Source organism: Microcaecilia unicolor, chromosome 4 (assembly GCF_901765095.1).
Source record: "Microcaecilia unicolor chromosome 4, aMicUni1.1, whole genome shotgun sequence".
In the NCBI taxonomy this organism is placed as follows: domain Eukaryota; kingdom Metazoa; phylum Chordata; class Amphibia; order Gymnophiona; family Siphonopidae; genus Microcaecilia; species Microcaecilia unicolor.
Genome location: NC_044034.1, coordinates 219,626,240 through 219,642,689, shown reverse-complemented (window position 1 = coordinate 219,642,689; position 16,450 = coordinate 219,626,240). Strand labels below are relative to the sequence as shown.

The 16,450-nt window shown below is 42.1% G+C and overlaps 1 protein-coding gene across 1 annotated transcript in view; it reads left to right on the top strand.

Annotated features, from left to right (window-relative positions):
- LOC115469675 (mucin-2-like) overlaps positions 1–16,450 on the top strand; it is a 193,110-nt gene that overhangs the window by 149,773 nt on the left and 26,887 nt on the right. Inside the window, exons 32-33 of the mRNA XM_030202463.1 lie at positions 6,600–6,626; positions 7,113–11,993. Coding sequence (XP_030058323.1) covers positions 6,600–6,626; positions 7,113–11,993 — 4,908 coding nt within the window. The remainder of the gene's footprint in view (positions 1–6,599; positions 6,627–7,112; positions 11,994–16,450) is intronic.

The window sequence follows — 16,450 nt, the reverse complement described above, 5'->3', positions numbered from 1 at the left end:
TGACTTAGTGGGGTTATAGGTTCTCATTGTAGGCCTTGTTGAAGAAGAATGTTTTCAGAGATTTTGAAAGATAGTCTTTTCGTTGATTGCTTTCAAGTCTGTGGGTAATGCATTCCATAAATGCGTGCTCATGCATGAGAAGGTAGTGGCATGCATCTGTTTGTACTTCAGTCCTTTGCAGCTTGGGTAGTGCAAGTCGAGAAATTTGCGGGATGATCTTGTGGCATTTCTGGGAGGTAGGTCCACGAGGTTTTTCATGTAAATCGGGGCGTCTGCATGAATGATTTTGTGTACAATCGTGCAGATCTTGAACGCGATGCGTTCCTTAAGTGGGAGCCAGTGAAGTTTCTCTCTTAGTGGTTTTGCACTTTCATATTTAGACTTTCATATTTAGTTTTTCCAAATATGAGTCTGGCGGCCGTATTCTGTGTGGTTTGGAGTTTTTTGATTGTCTGTTCTTTGCATCCGGCGTACAGTGCATTGCAGTAGTCCAGATGACTTATTACCATTGACTGTACTAGGGTACGGAAGATGTATCTCGGGAAGAAAGGTTTTACTCTTTTAAGTTTCCACATGGTGTAGAACATCTTTTTCACCATTCGATTATGCCCCTCCACGTGTCTTTATAAAACACTAGTGTATGTGTCACAGAACGCACCTTGAATGTAGGTACGATGACTTAAACCTGCTTAAGAGGTGGTGTAAATGAAAGCATATACTTATGCATGTAGATTTTATAATCTATGCATGTATGTATGAACTCCCCCACACTCGGCCCAAAGTCCACACCTGTGCACCAGCAAAGTACATACCATAATGCCAAAGTGCATACTTTTATACTAGTCGGTATTTTATAAGAGGTCTTTTACACACGTGTGGCCATGCACACACAAGAATGATTCTATAAAATTACCTCCTATAAGCAAACAACAAAGGTAGATGTTCATATGTAGAGATATTGTAGAATTTGGAAAAAAACAGATTGGAGAGGAATGTACTGTAGAAAGAAGACTAGTAGAAGACTCCTAGAAGGACTAAAAATAGAATATGGAGCAAAAAGGAGTTAGATATTCTGACATCTGCTAGACACACTTATATGTTTCTTTGGTCAGTAAGGGATATTTCCACACTTCTCCCCTTTCCTACTTCTGTTGTGATAGGGGTAGCTGTGTAGATGCTAGTTATTGTGATGTGTGGTGTGATAAGACTGATTGATGAGATGGGTCATGAGGCTGTGAAATTTGTAGCAGAACTTGAATGACCTCAGTACTTAATTATGCATTGACTGAAAAAAATTACTTTCTTAAATTTGTTTTACATCTACTACTAGGAAACTTCATGAAGTTTCCCCTAGTCCTAATATTAAACAATAGAGTACATAACCATTCACTTTGAACTTGTTCCATGTAATTTTAGAAAAACTCTTATCAAACCACAGGGAAAATCACCCGCAAAACTAACTCTTATATTTTCAAACTTCCTAGAGTTGTGGAGGGTCCATGTAATTTTATAAATATCTGTCATAACCCTCTTCTTCAAGCTAAAGAGACCTGACACATTTAGCCTTTAGAATATAAGACTTGCCATATTGGGTCAGAGGAAAGGTCCATTAAATTCAATATTCTGTTTCCATTAGTGGCCCATCCAGGTCACAAGTACCTTACAGGATACCAAAATGTAGCATTTTTCATAAGAGAACCATTCCATCCCCTTTATCATTTCAGTTGCCTTTTTTCTCCACTTTTTCTAGTTGAACAATATATATTTTTAATTGGGTAATCAGAACCACATGTAGTACTCATGGTATAGTCACACCATGGACCAATATAGAGACATTATAAATGTGCCCAGTTTTGTTTTCTATTCCTTTCTGAATAAATTCTTAATATTTTATTTGCTTTTGTGGCTACCACAGTATACTTAGCTGAGGATTTTAACATATTGTCTACAGTGACTCTAAGATCCTTTTCCTGTGTGGGAAATCCTAATACAGAATATAGCATTAGGCATCAATCTGCTCCAAAGCTCCCCCCCACCAAAGTACATCTTTCCACCCCAAAGACTCCCTCCCAATCACCCATAGCATCTCCATCCTCCCTTAGGCCCCGTTGGGCCTGCATCTTTTAATTCCTTGTGTCTAGTGGGTTTGGGGCATGAGTGATCCCATGTTGCTCCTTCCTCATACAGCAGCGGGTTCAAAATGGCACTGGTGATTCCTAGTGGTAAACTCTTGGTACTACCACTAGAAGTTAAGCTATTGTATATGGGGGTTATCAAGGCATAGGATGTACATGAGGGGCTTGGAAGTAGGAGCATGTCATTCGGGGATCTTTGGAGTGGGGCAATATCATTCACTAGTTGTTCTGAGGGTAGGATGATGTCATTGTGAGGGGAAAGGGGAGAGGCAGCTTCTAATTGTGAGCAGAGTACTAGCCCCTTTAAAAAGTACCCAATGGCAGCCCAATGCTCCCAGGACAGAAAATGCTGCCAGCTTTTTCTGGCATTATTTTTCCAGGAATAATATGGCTTCCGGTGTTCACTGAAAGCTGTGTTATTCAATTTGCATACTAACAAGCTGCTTCGAATGCATCTTCATGCTTTGCATCTCATTACTATGTACCCTGTAGTATATTAACATGTTACAGTAATATAATGCATGTTAGTGCCCTTTAACACATATTGATTTGCAAGTAATGTGCATTAGGACCATAAAGCAACTTAATAACTACCCCTCAATCACCTACTTATCACTCCTTGTTCTAGAGCATTCACTGCTCTCCTGTGAAACATACATTTCAGCCATGTAGGTCAATGAATGAAGTCCTTGTTGAAGATGTAGTAGCATTATTTGACTTAGAATACCAACAGCACATAGATCCTATCCCTATTCTAGCAACATATTTGCAATAGTAATCCTAAAATCATATCAACAAATGTCAAAATGAAGAGAAGTTGCATAAAAATGCAAGAAATGATCCCATCTGGATGGAAAATATCTTCATTGGTTATTGCACTAACAGGCAGACAGTGAGCTCTAGTACAGCCAATTAGAGAGGCTGCTTCTTGTATCCTGATATTTACATACAAGACTGACAGGACCCAAGGTCTTAGAAGGACTACTACGAAGAAAGACTGGGCTTTTGGCCTTGGCTTTTTGTCTTGGCTATTGCTTTTCCTTGGTTCTGCCTAATGCTTTGACTTTTTGACTTAGGCTTTCCAGGGCATAGTGTTTTGAGCCTTGTATGCTTCTTTATCCCCCTTTTATACCATCTTGCAGTTATTTAAGAACTAAACTTGCTAGAACTGGACACTCCTTAAATAATTCTGCCTCAAATCTTGGACTGAAGTCAGCAGTTTAAGATTACTGAGGACTGGCATTCCTTCTCACATCTGTGAGAGCTGTCTCTAAAAGATTATGTAAGGCTGAATTTATATACCTTAGCTGCAACCACCCCTCTTTTTTAAGGCTTTCATTCAAAGCATGGGGTGGTGGTGGGGAGCAGATGTGCTTGATGATGTCAGCAAGGCTTCTAATCAGGGCAGAGAAGGAGCTGCTTCTCTATGCCTCTTTTTGCTTCAGGAAGAGTGAAGACTCAGAACTGGACTTTTAGGGTCTGGCCACTTCTGACCAGACTCTGTACAGAGGGACTTAAAATCAGACTTCCAGTTCAAAACTGGGCAGTTAGTCATCCTAGTATCCATGTCGCTGTGGAAGTTTGGCCACAAAATAAAAAGCAGTAAACTTTGGAGACTCTAGAGGCTATAAAACAAAATGTACTTGCATTGGCCATTTTCTGGCCTGCTGGCCTTCATTTCTGGAAACTGGCCAGGCCAGCCAATACTTGCTGGTAGGCAAGTTTGCATTCATCATTCTAATCTAATTTCTGATTCACTTGCATATTCAAATACCATCTTCTGCCCTTTTCTTCTCATTTTGCTTTGCTATATTTTTGTACAACAGGTGTTTGCTACACTTCCTGTCAGTATGATCAGCCCATCGTGCTGGTAAATATTCCCTGTTAATATAACCAGGCAATGATTGGTACCTACCTTAGTTAGCCATTCTGCGGTTAGTGCACCAAGAGGGTAATTCTCAAAACCATTTTGTGGACAAAACATCATTTTACCATAAGAAATCTAAATTAACTACCTACAGGGTAATTTTATAACTGTTCACATGCAGAAAAAGTGTGCACATACTTTTCACACGTGAACTTGACTGGATTTTAAAGCTAAACAACATGAAATTTACTCCAAGGAAACTAGACTAGATGGAGCTCATGGTTTTCTGAAGTGTGCCTCCTTGATGGCTAAGAAATGTACTCTTATGATGTGGATGTTGCCAGAGGCTCCCTCACTTCTTCAATGGAGATTTTTTATGACTTCTTTGTTATTTTATGAAAAATTGTAAGTTGGTGATTTGAAATCAGTGAAAGGCAAACAATTTCAATGTATCTGGGAGCCCGTTTGCAATTCTTTAACATTGCATGCACGTAATAGAGTGCTGAACCATTAATAGTCGTAGTACATCTTTTTCTGTTGAATTCCTTTTGGTTACTTGTTGCACTGAAGGGGGGATGGGAGGGGTGGGCAGGTGGGTGATAGAGTTGAATGGTCTTATATTTACTCATTCTGCTATATTTGGAAATACAGATTATTGTATTTGAGCACTGTGCATTGTAAGATTGGTTTGTATGTATTCTTTTCCATAAAAATATTTGGACCATAAAGAGACTAGATGGACCATGCTGGTCTTATCTGCCATCATTTACTATGCTACCACGTTATTTTGGCATGTACAGATTTTCCAGAGTTAATGTACATGAGCACACTTATCCCCCTGTTTACAAAGCCGCGTGGTAATGTCGACACAGCCCATTCAAAGTCAATGGACTTTGTTGGCATTACTACACTGACAGCCGCTAGCGCGGCATTATAAACGGGGGGGGGGGGGGGGGGTTAATTTTTCAAATGTGTGCATGTAAATGGAAAATTCACCGGCCTTAGCCCAGGAAATTCCCCATGCCCCCTCAATCTAGGTAAACTCGCATGCATGTAGGTTGTACACACAGGCATTTAGCTGAATATTGCGCTGGTAATTTTATAAAAGTTCATTTTATTTTCTAAACTAGTCTTCAACCAAGGCACTCTCTCATATATATAATTTCTGGACAGGTAGCTTTACTACTACTACTAATCATTTCTATGGTGTTACTAGATGTATGCAGTGTACACATTATATGCAAGTACTTTCTCTGTCCCTAGGGGATTTACAATCAAAGTTTTTGTACATGGGGCAATGGGGGTTAAGTGACTTGCCCAAGGTCACAAGGAGCTGCAGTGGAAATTGAATCCAGGCCACCAGAATCAAAGCCCGCTGCACTAACCAGTAGGCCACTCCTTTATAAGTTGCATTAGCTGCCATCATCATTTCTATTATTATAGCAATACAGACAATTGGGTTTGTTTTCAGAAAAATTCCAGCTGATATGCAGTCAGTGGTGTCAACTAAATTAGCCCTGCACCAGCACTAAATATCCAGGGATAATTGTCTCTGTTCTGGCCGCCACAGCTTATGCAGCCCTGGCTGAATATCAGCCGGGGCCTAGATAAGAGTCCAAGTGCTCCTCAGGCCCTCTGATCAACCTCCCATCACAGAAACAGCTCCTTCTCCTTCTGATCTGTCTCCCACCCCCATTGAAGAAGGCCATACCTCACCTCCCACCCCCATTGATGAGTCAAGTCCCACCATTGCTACTCAGGATAGCCCCCTTTCTGGTCCCACCTGAAGTCCCTGGTGGTCCAGTGGGGTGATGGGAGAAAGTCACAACGTGCATGACATCAGCCCTCAATGGCCACACATAGTTTTATTGTATTTGAGTCAAAAGAACTTTATTTACTTGTCTATGTTTTTTAAAGTGGAATTCACTTGTTACACATGACCAAAAATACATTCATTTTTGGTGGGCTTCAAATAGTTTTTACTGAGTATATGAATGCAGTACAGAGTGATTGTTATGAATGGTGTTTAGTTTGTCAATTTATATGAATAATGGTACACTACTACTTTTTGATATTTTTTCCATTTGTTTGTTGGTGATGTAGGTAGCCATTTTTGTTCAAAAAAATATATATCCACCAGTTCAATCCAGGATTTGCACTGAGTGATTAGTAAAGCACTTTTGCTTAATACGCATATATGAGATGATAAAATACCGCATCGACCTAGCTCTAGGCAGAAATATTTGTACTTGTATATATACCAAGGATTTCTATTTCATTTTACAGACATCTAGGCTCCTAGCATCTGGTAGCTTTCTAGTTACAGTTCCGTATTTGATAAGATGCTTCTACAGGAAGGAGAACAAGAATATTCTTTCAAATCTGCTTTACTGGGAACCATTTTATCAGGTCTCTACATTGTGGTAGTTCATTTTTTTCCCCAGCAAACCTCTTAACATAAGTCCTATTGTGATCCAACACATATACACAATTTCTTGGTTCCTGTCAGTAATAGTTTTCATTCACTGCATCCCTTGCATGACAGCACAGTGTCACTAACAATGAAATATGTGTTTCTTTCATTATCTTTATTTTAGAACCTACAAGTACAGAACCAATTACTGGTAAGTTTTCTTTCCAGATTCATACTGTTGTCATGTAGTTTATAGAACTTCATGGTTCTAATTCAGAAAAGATCTAATTGTTACATTTCCATTCTCATTACATGTTTCTCAGATCTTTCAGGAAAAAAAAAAGCAACAGCTAAGCTACTTTCTGGAGAAATGCAAAAGGTTAAAAAAGTGGAGATTTCTGTTCCTTTGCTCTGTTCCTTTCCTTTTTCTGCTTTCCTTCCTATTCTGCCAATGAATTTCTGCAATCTTTGATCACTGTAAATTGTAAACCACTTAGACATGCTCGACAAGAAAGGTGGTATAGCAAAGTGGTAAAGCAAATTAAAATAAACCAAAAATCATAAACCACCTAAAAAGATTCAGTCAGAGGGAGGTAACATATATTAAATTGATACAATGTCTTCATGGTGATTAAAATGATATATGCTTCAGCTTTCTAATACCATTTTTAATGTTTTACCAATTCTTTCTAAACAGAAACCAAGACCATCTCTACAGAAATTACACCAACAGAAACCACATCTGTATCTACAGAAAAACCAACAGAAACTGTAACTGTGCACACACTTTCAACACCCATGTCAACAGAAACACTGCACATATCTACAGAAATAACGTCAACTGAAACAGAACCTACTTCACCAGAAGCTGAATCCACAACACCCATCAGCCCCAGTGTCACATCCACTCCAAAAGCAACTACTGCCAGCACTTCCATTACTACAACAGCTCCAACTACTATATCAACTACATTCACTTCAACTTCAACCTCTACCCCCATAACCACTAAATCCACTCCTATTACCACATCCATAGCAACCACCACCACCATGTCCACTCCATCCTACTCACCAACAACCCAGACCACATCTACTATGTCCACATCAACTGCTACCCACTCTACCACATCCACTAATTACACTTCAATAGTAACTCCTACTACCAGGCCCACTACATCTTCCACAACAAGTCCCACTACCACATCTATCACATCAACCTCAACAGTAACTACAACACCCAGACCCACTTCAACTTTCACAACAAACCTCACTACCACATCTACTGCAACCACCTTATCACCAACTAGTTCCACCAGTTCAACTACCACAACTGTGACTACCACATCCACAACTTCTGCCCCCACAACCACTACATCTACCCCTTCACCAACACCCACAACAGTAACTCCTACCACTAGACCCACTATGTCTACAACACCGACATTCACCTCAACAATAACTCCTACCAGTAGACCTACTACAACTTCAACGATGACTCCCACAACCACATCTACGGCAACCACCTCATCACCAACTACTTCTTCCAGTTCAACTACCACAACAACTATGACTACCACATCCATCTCAACAGCAACTTCTACCCCCACAACCACTACATTCCCTTCACCAACACCCACAACAGTAACTCCTACCACTAGACCCACTACAACGTCTACAACACCCACATCCACCTCAACAATAACTCCTACCACTAGACCTACTACAACTTCAACGATGACTCCCACAACCACATCTACGGCAACCACCTCATCACCAACTACTTCTTCCAGTTCAGCTACCACAACAACTATGACTACCACATCCATCTCAACAGCAACGTCTACCCCCATAACCATTACATCTACCCCTTCACCAACACCCACAACAGTAACTCCAACCACTAAACCCACTACAACGTCTACAACACCCACATCCACCTCAACAATAACTCCTACCAGTAGACCTACTACAACTTCAACGATGACTCCCACAACCACATCTACGGCAACCACCTCATCACCAACTACTTCTTCCAGTTCAACTACCACAACAACTATGACTACCACATCCATCTCAACAGCAACGTCTACCCCCACAACCACTACATCTACCCCTTCACCAACATCCAAAACAGTAACTCCTACCAGTAGGCCCACTACAACATCTACAACACCCACATCCACCTCAACAATAACTCCTACCACTAGACCTACTACAACTTCAACGATGACTCCCACAACTACATCTACAGCAACCACCTCATCACCAACTACTTCTTCCAGTTCAACTACCACAACAACTTTGACTACCACATCCATCTCAACAGCAAGTTCTACCCCCACAACCACTACATCTACCCCTTCACCAACATCTACAACAGTAACTCCTATCACTAGACCTTCTACAATTTCTATAACACCCACAACACCCACCACCTCGTCAACAGCATCTACCTCAACAATAACTCCTACCACTAAATCCACTACAACTTCCACAACACCCGGCACCATATCCACCACATTAACCTCAACAATAACTCTTACCACCAGACCCACTATAACTTCCACAACAATACCCAGCACCACATCTACTGCATTTACCTCAACAATAACTCCTAAAACCAGACACACCACAACTTCAACAATGACTCCCACAATCACATCTACTGCATCCACCTTCTCAGCAACTACTGCCACTAGTCCCACTACCACAACTCCAATTACCACATCTACTACATCCACTTCAACAGCAACATCTACTCCCATGAGCCCTACATCCACCTCAACGACTCCTACCACATCCATAGCAACCACCACCACCACCACCATGTCCACTTCATCCTTCTCACCAACGAAGACCACCACATCTACTATGTCCACTTCAACTGCCACCCACCCCACCACATATACATCAGCAGTAAGTCCTACCACTAGGCCCACTACAACTTCTACAACACCCACAGCCACATCCACCTCAACACTAACTCCCACCACTTCAGCAACTACTGCCACTAGTTCCACTACCACAACTCCAATTACCACCACATCTACTTCAACAGCAACTTCTGTCCTCACAAGTCCTATATCCTTCTCATCAACAACTCCTACTACCACATCCATAGCAACCACCACCATGTCCACTTCATCCTCACCAACAACAAAGCCCACCACATCTACTATGTCCACTTCAACTGCTACCCACACCACCACATCCACTAAATTTACCTCGACAGTAACTCCTACCACCAGACCCACTATAACTTCCACAACACCCATTACCACATCTACTGCATCCACCTCAACAATAATTCCTACCACCAGACACACAACTTCAACAATGACTCCCACATCTACTGTATCCACCTCCTCAGCAACTACTGCCTCTAGTTCTACAACTCCAACTAGCACATCTACTACATCCACTTCAACAGCAACATCTACTCCCACAATCCCTACATCCACTTCATTAACAACTCATACTACCACATCCATAGCAACCACCACCACCATGCCCACTTCATCCTTTTCACTGCCAACCAAAACCATCACATCTACTATATCCACTTCAACTGCAACCCACACCACCACATCCACTAAATATACCTCAACAGTAACTCCTACCACTAGACCTACTACAACTTCTACAACACCCATCACCACATCTACCACAGCCACCTCAACAATGACCCCTACCACCAGACCCACTACAATTTCTACAAGGACTCCCACAACCACATCTACTACATCTCCCTCCTCAACTATCATTAGTTCCACTACCACAACTCCAACTACCATGTCTACTTCATCCATCTCAACAGCAACATCTACTCCCAAAACCACTACATCCACTTCATCACCAACACCTACTACCACATCCATGTCAACCAGAACCATGTCTAGTCCATCCTACTCAACAACAACCCAGACCATAACATCCAGTAAAACTACTTCAACATCTCCTCATTCTACTTCATCTATTTCAATTACTACAGAAACTCCTGCCACCACATCAGCTTCAACATTCATTGCAACAGTTACTTCTGCTACCACATCAATTAAATCTACTTCAACACTAACACCCACTACCAGTTCCACCTCTACAGTTACTCCCTTCCCTATGTCTTCTTCTATAGCTGTAACCAATATCACATATACCTCAGGTTTTACAGAAACCACCCCAACTGAAACTGAGTCTATATCTACAGAAATTACACCAACTGAAACTATTTATTCTTCCATTACCCCCACTGTTATGAAAACATCTGTATCACCCCCCTCCACAAGATCCACATCAACCATCACCACCATGTCCACTACACCCTACTCACCAACAACCCCCATCACATCTACTATGTCCACTTCAACTGCCACCCACACTAGTACATCTACTAAATACACCTCAAGAGTAACACCTACCACTAGACCCACTACAACTTCTACAACTCCTATGACCACATCCACTGCATCTACATCAACTGTAAGTACTAGCACCAGATCAGCTACAACAGCTCCAATTACCTCATCCACAACATCCACCTCAACTACAATCTCCTCCACCATATCTTCTCCATCTACTTCATCAGCAGCTACGACCACCAAATCCACTACCACATCAGCTCCAACAACGTCTACTACATCCACCTCCACAGCAACCTCCACCACCACATCCTCTGCATCCTTTTCATCAGCAACTCTAACTACTACATCCACATCAACTACCAACACCATGTCCACTACATCTACCTCACCAACCCCCACCACTATATCCATATCATCCACCTCAACAGCAACTACTACCACTAGACCCACTTCAACAACAGCTCTGACTACCATGTTCACTACACCCATATCACTGACAATTCCCTCATCATCCACTATATCCACCTCAACCAAAACTATCACCACTCCAACTACCACATCCACTACATCCACCTCAATAGCAACTCCTACTACCACATCCACATCAATTACTACCACCATGTCCACTCCTTCTACCTCACCAACTATTACCACCAGATCCACTACAACTCCAACTACATTATCCACTACATCCACCTCAACAGCAACCCCCACCACCATATCCACTAAATCTCCTTCAACAGTTTCTCCTTCTACCCCAACTATTTCTGCTACCACAGAAACTCCTGGTACTACACTCATCTCCACATCCATATCAACAGTAACTCCTACAACCACATCAATTACATCTACCTCAACACTAACTCCCACTACCAGTTCTACCAGTACAATTACTCCCTTCAGTATATCTTCTTCTATAGCTGCAACCAATGTCACATCCACCTCAGTTTTTACAGAAACCACCCCAACTGAAATTGAGTCTATATCAACAGAAATCACACCAACTATTTATTCACCCATTACCATCACTGTTCTGAAAACATCTACATCCTCCCCCACCACAAGATTCACATCATCAGTTACTCCTACCACAATGTCTACATCAACTGTTATTCCCACCAGAACATCCACTTCAACAATCAGCTCTACCAGAAGCCATTTCACAACACATTCCCCGATGACTTTAACATCCATGTCCATGACCACTACTTCTTCCCCTGGTAAGAAACAACAAACTATTTTTTATTTTAAGTTTTCTGAGTTTGTTTCTTTGCTTTGTGGTTTTGGTGCCTTTTAATATTATGTTACTATTGTATACATTAACAGTATGTTTTGCAGTGCTATCCTGTGATTTCCTCAGGATATATTATCTAGTTCTACCATTTCAATTCATAAATTTAGTAAAGCAATATACTATATGAAAAATATTATGGAATCTCTTACAGGAACTTAGCTCACTGTTATATACTGTAGATTTATCTTGTTTTGGACTTTGTTAACAAAATCTCTGAATGACCCAGTAATCCAGGTGTCACTAGTTTTCATTTGCAGTTGGAGGCTCCTCGTTACTTCTTGTTATCTGGCCATGGTTGGAATACTAATTATGGCACGGCTTATTAACACCCCTATGCATATCTAGGGGACAATTTCTCTAAATGGGTTTTGTGCAAACCATGATGTACTTTGTGTTCCACCCACAAGATCTGTGAATACTGGAGACCAGGATTAGCCACTGTTGAAGACAGGCTGTTTGCCTTGATGTACCTTGGTCTGCTTTAGTTTGGCTTTTCTTATGTTCCTAGGTTTCTATATTATTTGCTATATTGAAGAAATGGGATGTGGAAGAAGATTACAAGACTATTAGAGAACTGTCATTTATTTATTGTACTTATAACCCACCTATTAACTTGGTGGGTCACAATGGAACATCTTATATAATAATACTCACTATGAACCTGGCTGCCTGTGTCTGTAACTTTCTTCGCTGGGCTCTGAAGCCCTAGCTAACGTCACTGGACGTGATCAAGTTGGAATCTGTTTGTGTGCATGCGTCAAACGTCAGACGCACGAACACTAACTGATTCCAACTTTATCATTCCTCCATGACTCCACTGCTTGGGGTCCCCCGCCAGCACAGGTACGCGACGGCAGCGGGGGAGGTTTGGCGGTGGGAAGGGGGGCTCGGGAGGGTCACAACAGGGGGGTCCAGGGGTCAGGAACTCTGAGGGGGGGGGGTCTGCAAATCGGAGGGAGGCAGGGAGGTGGGGTCTGGAACTCGGACAGCGGGAGGGAGCGGTCTGGAACTCGGAGGGGGGTCTGGAATTCAGAGGGGAGGATGAGAGGGGAGGAGGGGGGGAATGCACCACCTGTACAAAAACTAAAAAAAAGAAAAAAAAGGGGGTGAGACCCTGGAACTTGGAGGGAGGGGGGGGGGACAATGACCCTGGAACACGGAGGAAGGGGGGGGACAACCCTGGAACACGGAAGAAGGAGGGACACTGGAACTGGGTGGGAGGGAGGGACCCCAGGCACACACACTCTCACAGACATACACTCGCACACAGTCTCACTCACTCTGTCACACACACACACTCACAAATTCACACACTCTCACACACTCTCTTTCAAACATACACACTCCGAGGAAAACCTTGCTAGCGCCCGTTTCATTTGTGCCTGAAATGGGCCTTTTCTACTAGTATACAATAAAAAAAACAAACACATACAACTAAAAATTAGATCTCAGTCATAGTAGCACATCAAGTATACGCTTGCATGAACAAGTTTGTTTTCAACTGTTTCTTAAATGCAGATATGGATGATAACAGGCAATCATCCCCAGGTAGCTTGTTCCATAAAAGAGGTCCAATGATGGAGAAGAACGCATTGAGCCTGCCATGAGTGGGAAAGTGCGGGGTACAAATGTAACAAAAATAAAGTCAGTTTAGTGCCAGGAAAGAGGCAGCGTTTGAGAGTCTTCAGCTCTGCTTAGCTCCCAGTGAAGCTTCCCACCAAAACAAAAAAGAGCAAATGCAGTTGCTTTTTTCTGTGACCTTTCGGTTAAGAAAGGACACAAAATGAAATAGATTTCATTGTAGCTTACCCTGTCTAAAGAGATGCTCACAGTAGGAATTCTAGTAGTGTTCTTTCCATTCAAATTGGACACAGCCTTGGCCTTTTATTTAAGGATAGAAATGCTCAGTGCTTGGAGAAAAAGTTGGATGTTCCTAGATGTTTCAAGGGCCACATGGGAGTCTAGGAAGAGTCTTTTTTTTAGAGTTGTATCCACAGGTCATTGCTTGATGGAGGGATGACTCTTCCTAAAGGTTTCCTGCAAATATTTGGTCCAGCATCATGGGAATAGAACTAAAAGTATTTTTATTAGTCCCAAGTTTTTTTTTTTATCTCTCATTTTAAGTGTAGGATCTGAAGATGAGTTTGCAAGCTTCACAAGAGTTGGTTAAGAAGTTTCTGACAATTAGAGTTTGGCGTAATAACCTTTGCTTTATGGGAACAAATTTAAAACAAAGCACATATGTGTAAAGTCTGTAGGTACTTTTTACCCGTCAACTTTACATCCATTTTCAAAGAGAAGAGTTACTGGAAAAGTACATGCACAAATCTGTGCCATTTACACAAGTAGTTTTACATGCTTGTGAAACCAAGGATATTCTCTGACCCCAGAACACTCTAAGATATATATGCATGTGTAGTTATTTTTGGCAAATTTTCAAAAGCTCGATCACTTTGCTTTAAACCCTTTGAAAACGGCACTTTATATCTGTTATTCTTCTATTTAAATAATTACTCATTTCCTGGCTAAATTGGATCTCTGTGACAGAGACTCAATGGAGTCAATATTCAAAGCAATTTAGCTAGCCAGGAATGGCTCCTGGCCAGTTAAATCGCTTGTTTGAGGCTAACCACTGATATTTAGTGACAGTTAAACAGTGCTGTTGAATAACACAACTGACCTCTAAACTCAAAGCCAGCTATTTTGTGGGTGGTCTGGGGAAGTGCTTAACTGCCTAACCAGCTTATTTTCGAAAGTGATGGGCACCCATATTTCGACCCAAATCGGGAGATGGGCGCCCATCTCGCAAAGGCACCCAAATTGGTATAACCGAAAGCTGATTTTGGGTGCCTTCAACTGCACTCCGTTGCGGAAACGGCCAAAGTTGATGGGGGCGTGTCGGAGGCATGGTGAAGGCGGGACTGGGGCGTAGTTATTGGCCAAGGAGAGATGGGCACCTTCAGCCGATAATCGAAAAACAAATGGGCGTTTTTTAGCTCAAATTTAGGTCACTTTTTTGGATCCTTTTTTCACGAATAAGTCCCAAAAAAGTGCCCTAAATGACCAGATGACCACCGGAGGGAATCGGGGGATGACCTCCCCTGACTCCCCCAGTGGTCACTAACCCACTCCCACAAAAAAAAAAAGACCTTGAAAAACTTTTTTTTTACCAGCCTGTATGCCAGCCTCAAATGTCATACCCAGCTCCATCACAGCAGTATGTAGGTCCCTGGAGCAGTTGTTAGTGGGTGCAGTGGACTTCAGGCAGGTGGACCCAGGCCCATCCCCCCCTACCTGTTACACTTGTGCTGGTAAATGGGAGCACTCCAAACCGCCCCCAAAACCCACTGTCCCCACACCTAGGTGCCCCCCTTCAGCCATAAGTGCTATGGTAATGGTGTAGAGTTGTAGGCAGTGGGTTTTGGGAGGGATTTGGGGGGCTCAGCACACAAGGGAAGGGAGCTATGGACTTGGGAGGTATTTTAATTTTTTAAAATTGTTACAAGTGCCCCCTAGGGTGCCCGGTTGGTATCCTGGCATGTGAGGGGGACCAGTGCTCTACGAATCCTGGCCTCTCCCACGACCAAATGCCTTGGATTTGGTCGTTTTTGAGCTGGATGCCTTCGGTTTCCATTATCGCAGAAAAACAATACTGCCCAGCTCAAATCCGCACAAATCCAATGCATTTGCCCAGCACAAACCGTATTATCCAAAAAAAGATGGACGCCCATCTTTTTCGAAAATACGGTCTGTCCCGCCCCTTCACGTACCCGTTCTATGAGATAGACGTCCATGGAGATGGGCGTTCGCGTTTGAATATGCCCCTCTAAGTTTAACAGTCAAATCAGATCTAATAAAAGTCAGTCCTATCTTTATGTAATGAGCTGAATATCGTTTAACCACATAACAGATAGCCGGCTGTATAAACTCAGATATTCAATGTCAGTGCCTGGACATGTCCAGCACTGAATACTCAGGAATAACACCAGCACCACCACCACCACCAGTTGAATATCAACCAGATTTCTCAACATGATTTTATTTCCATTTTCTTCTTATAAAGATTTGGTTTTCTTTTATGTATTTATGGAAGATAGTGGGATATATCCTTTTCAGGCCAATAATCAAAGGATGGTATGTGTTGGCTGTTGGATGGCAAAAGCATAACTCCTCTATCTGGATATTTTAAATTTAGCAATTTAAATGGCCTAGTGCTATATATAAAAACAGCCAGACATTATCCATATAGCTATGGGTTGGGCTAGGGTCAGGTAAGAGGCACCCTAAAAATTATCAACTGCTGAACAGATAGTGCCGGCCAGTGTTCCTTCTGAGTTTGTCAAGCTGTGTGCTCAAAAAACACTATGGCCTGTTTTTACAAAG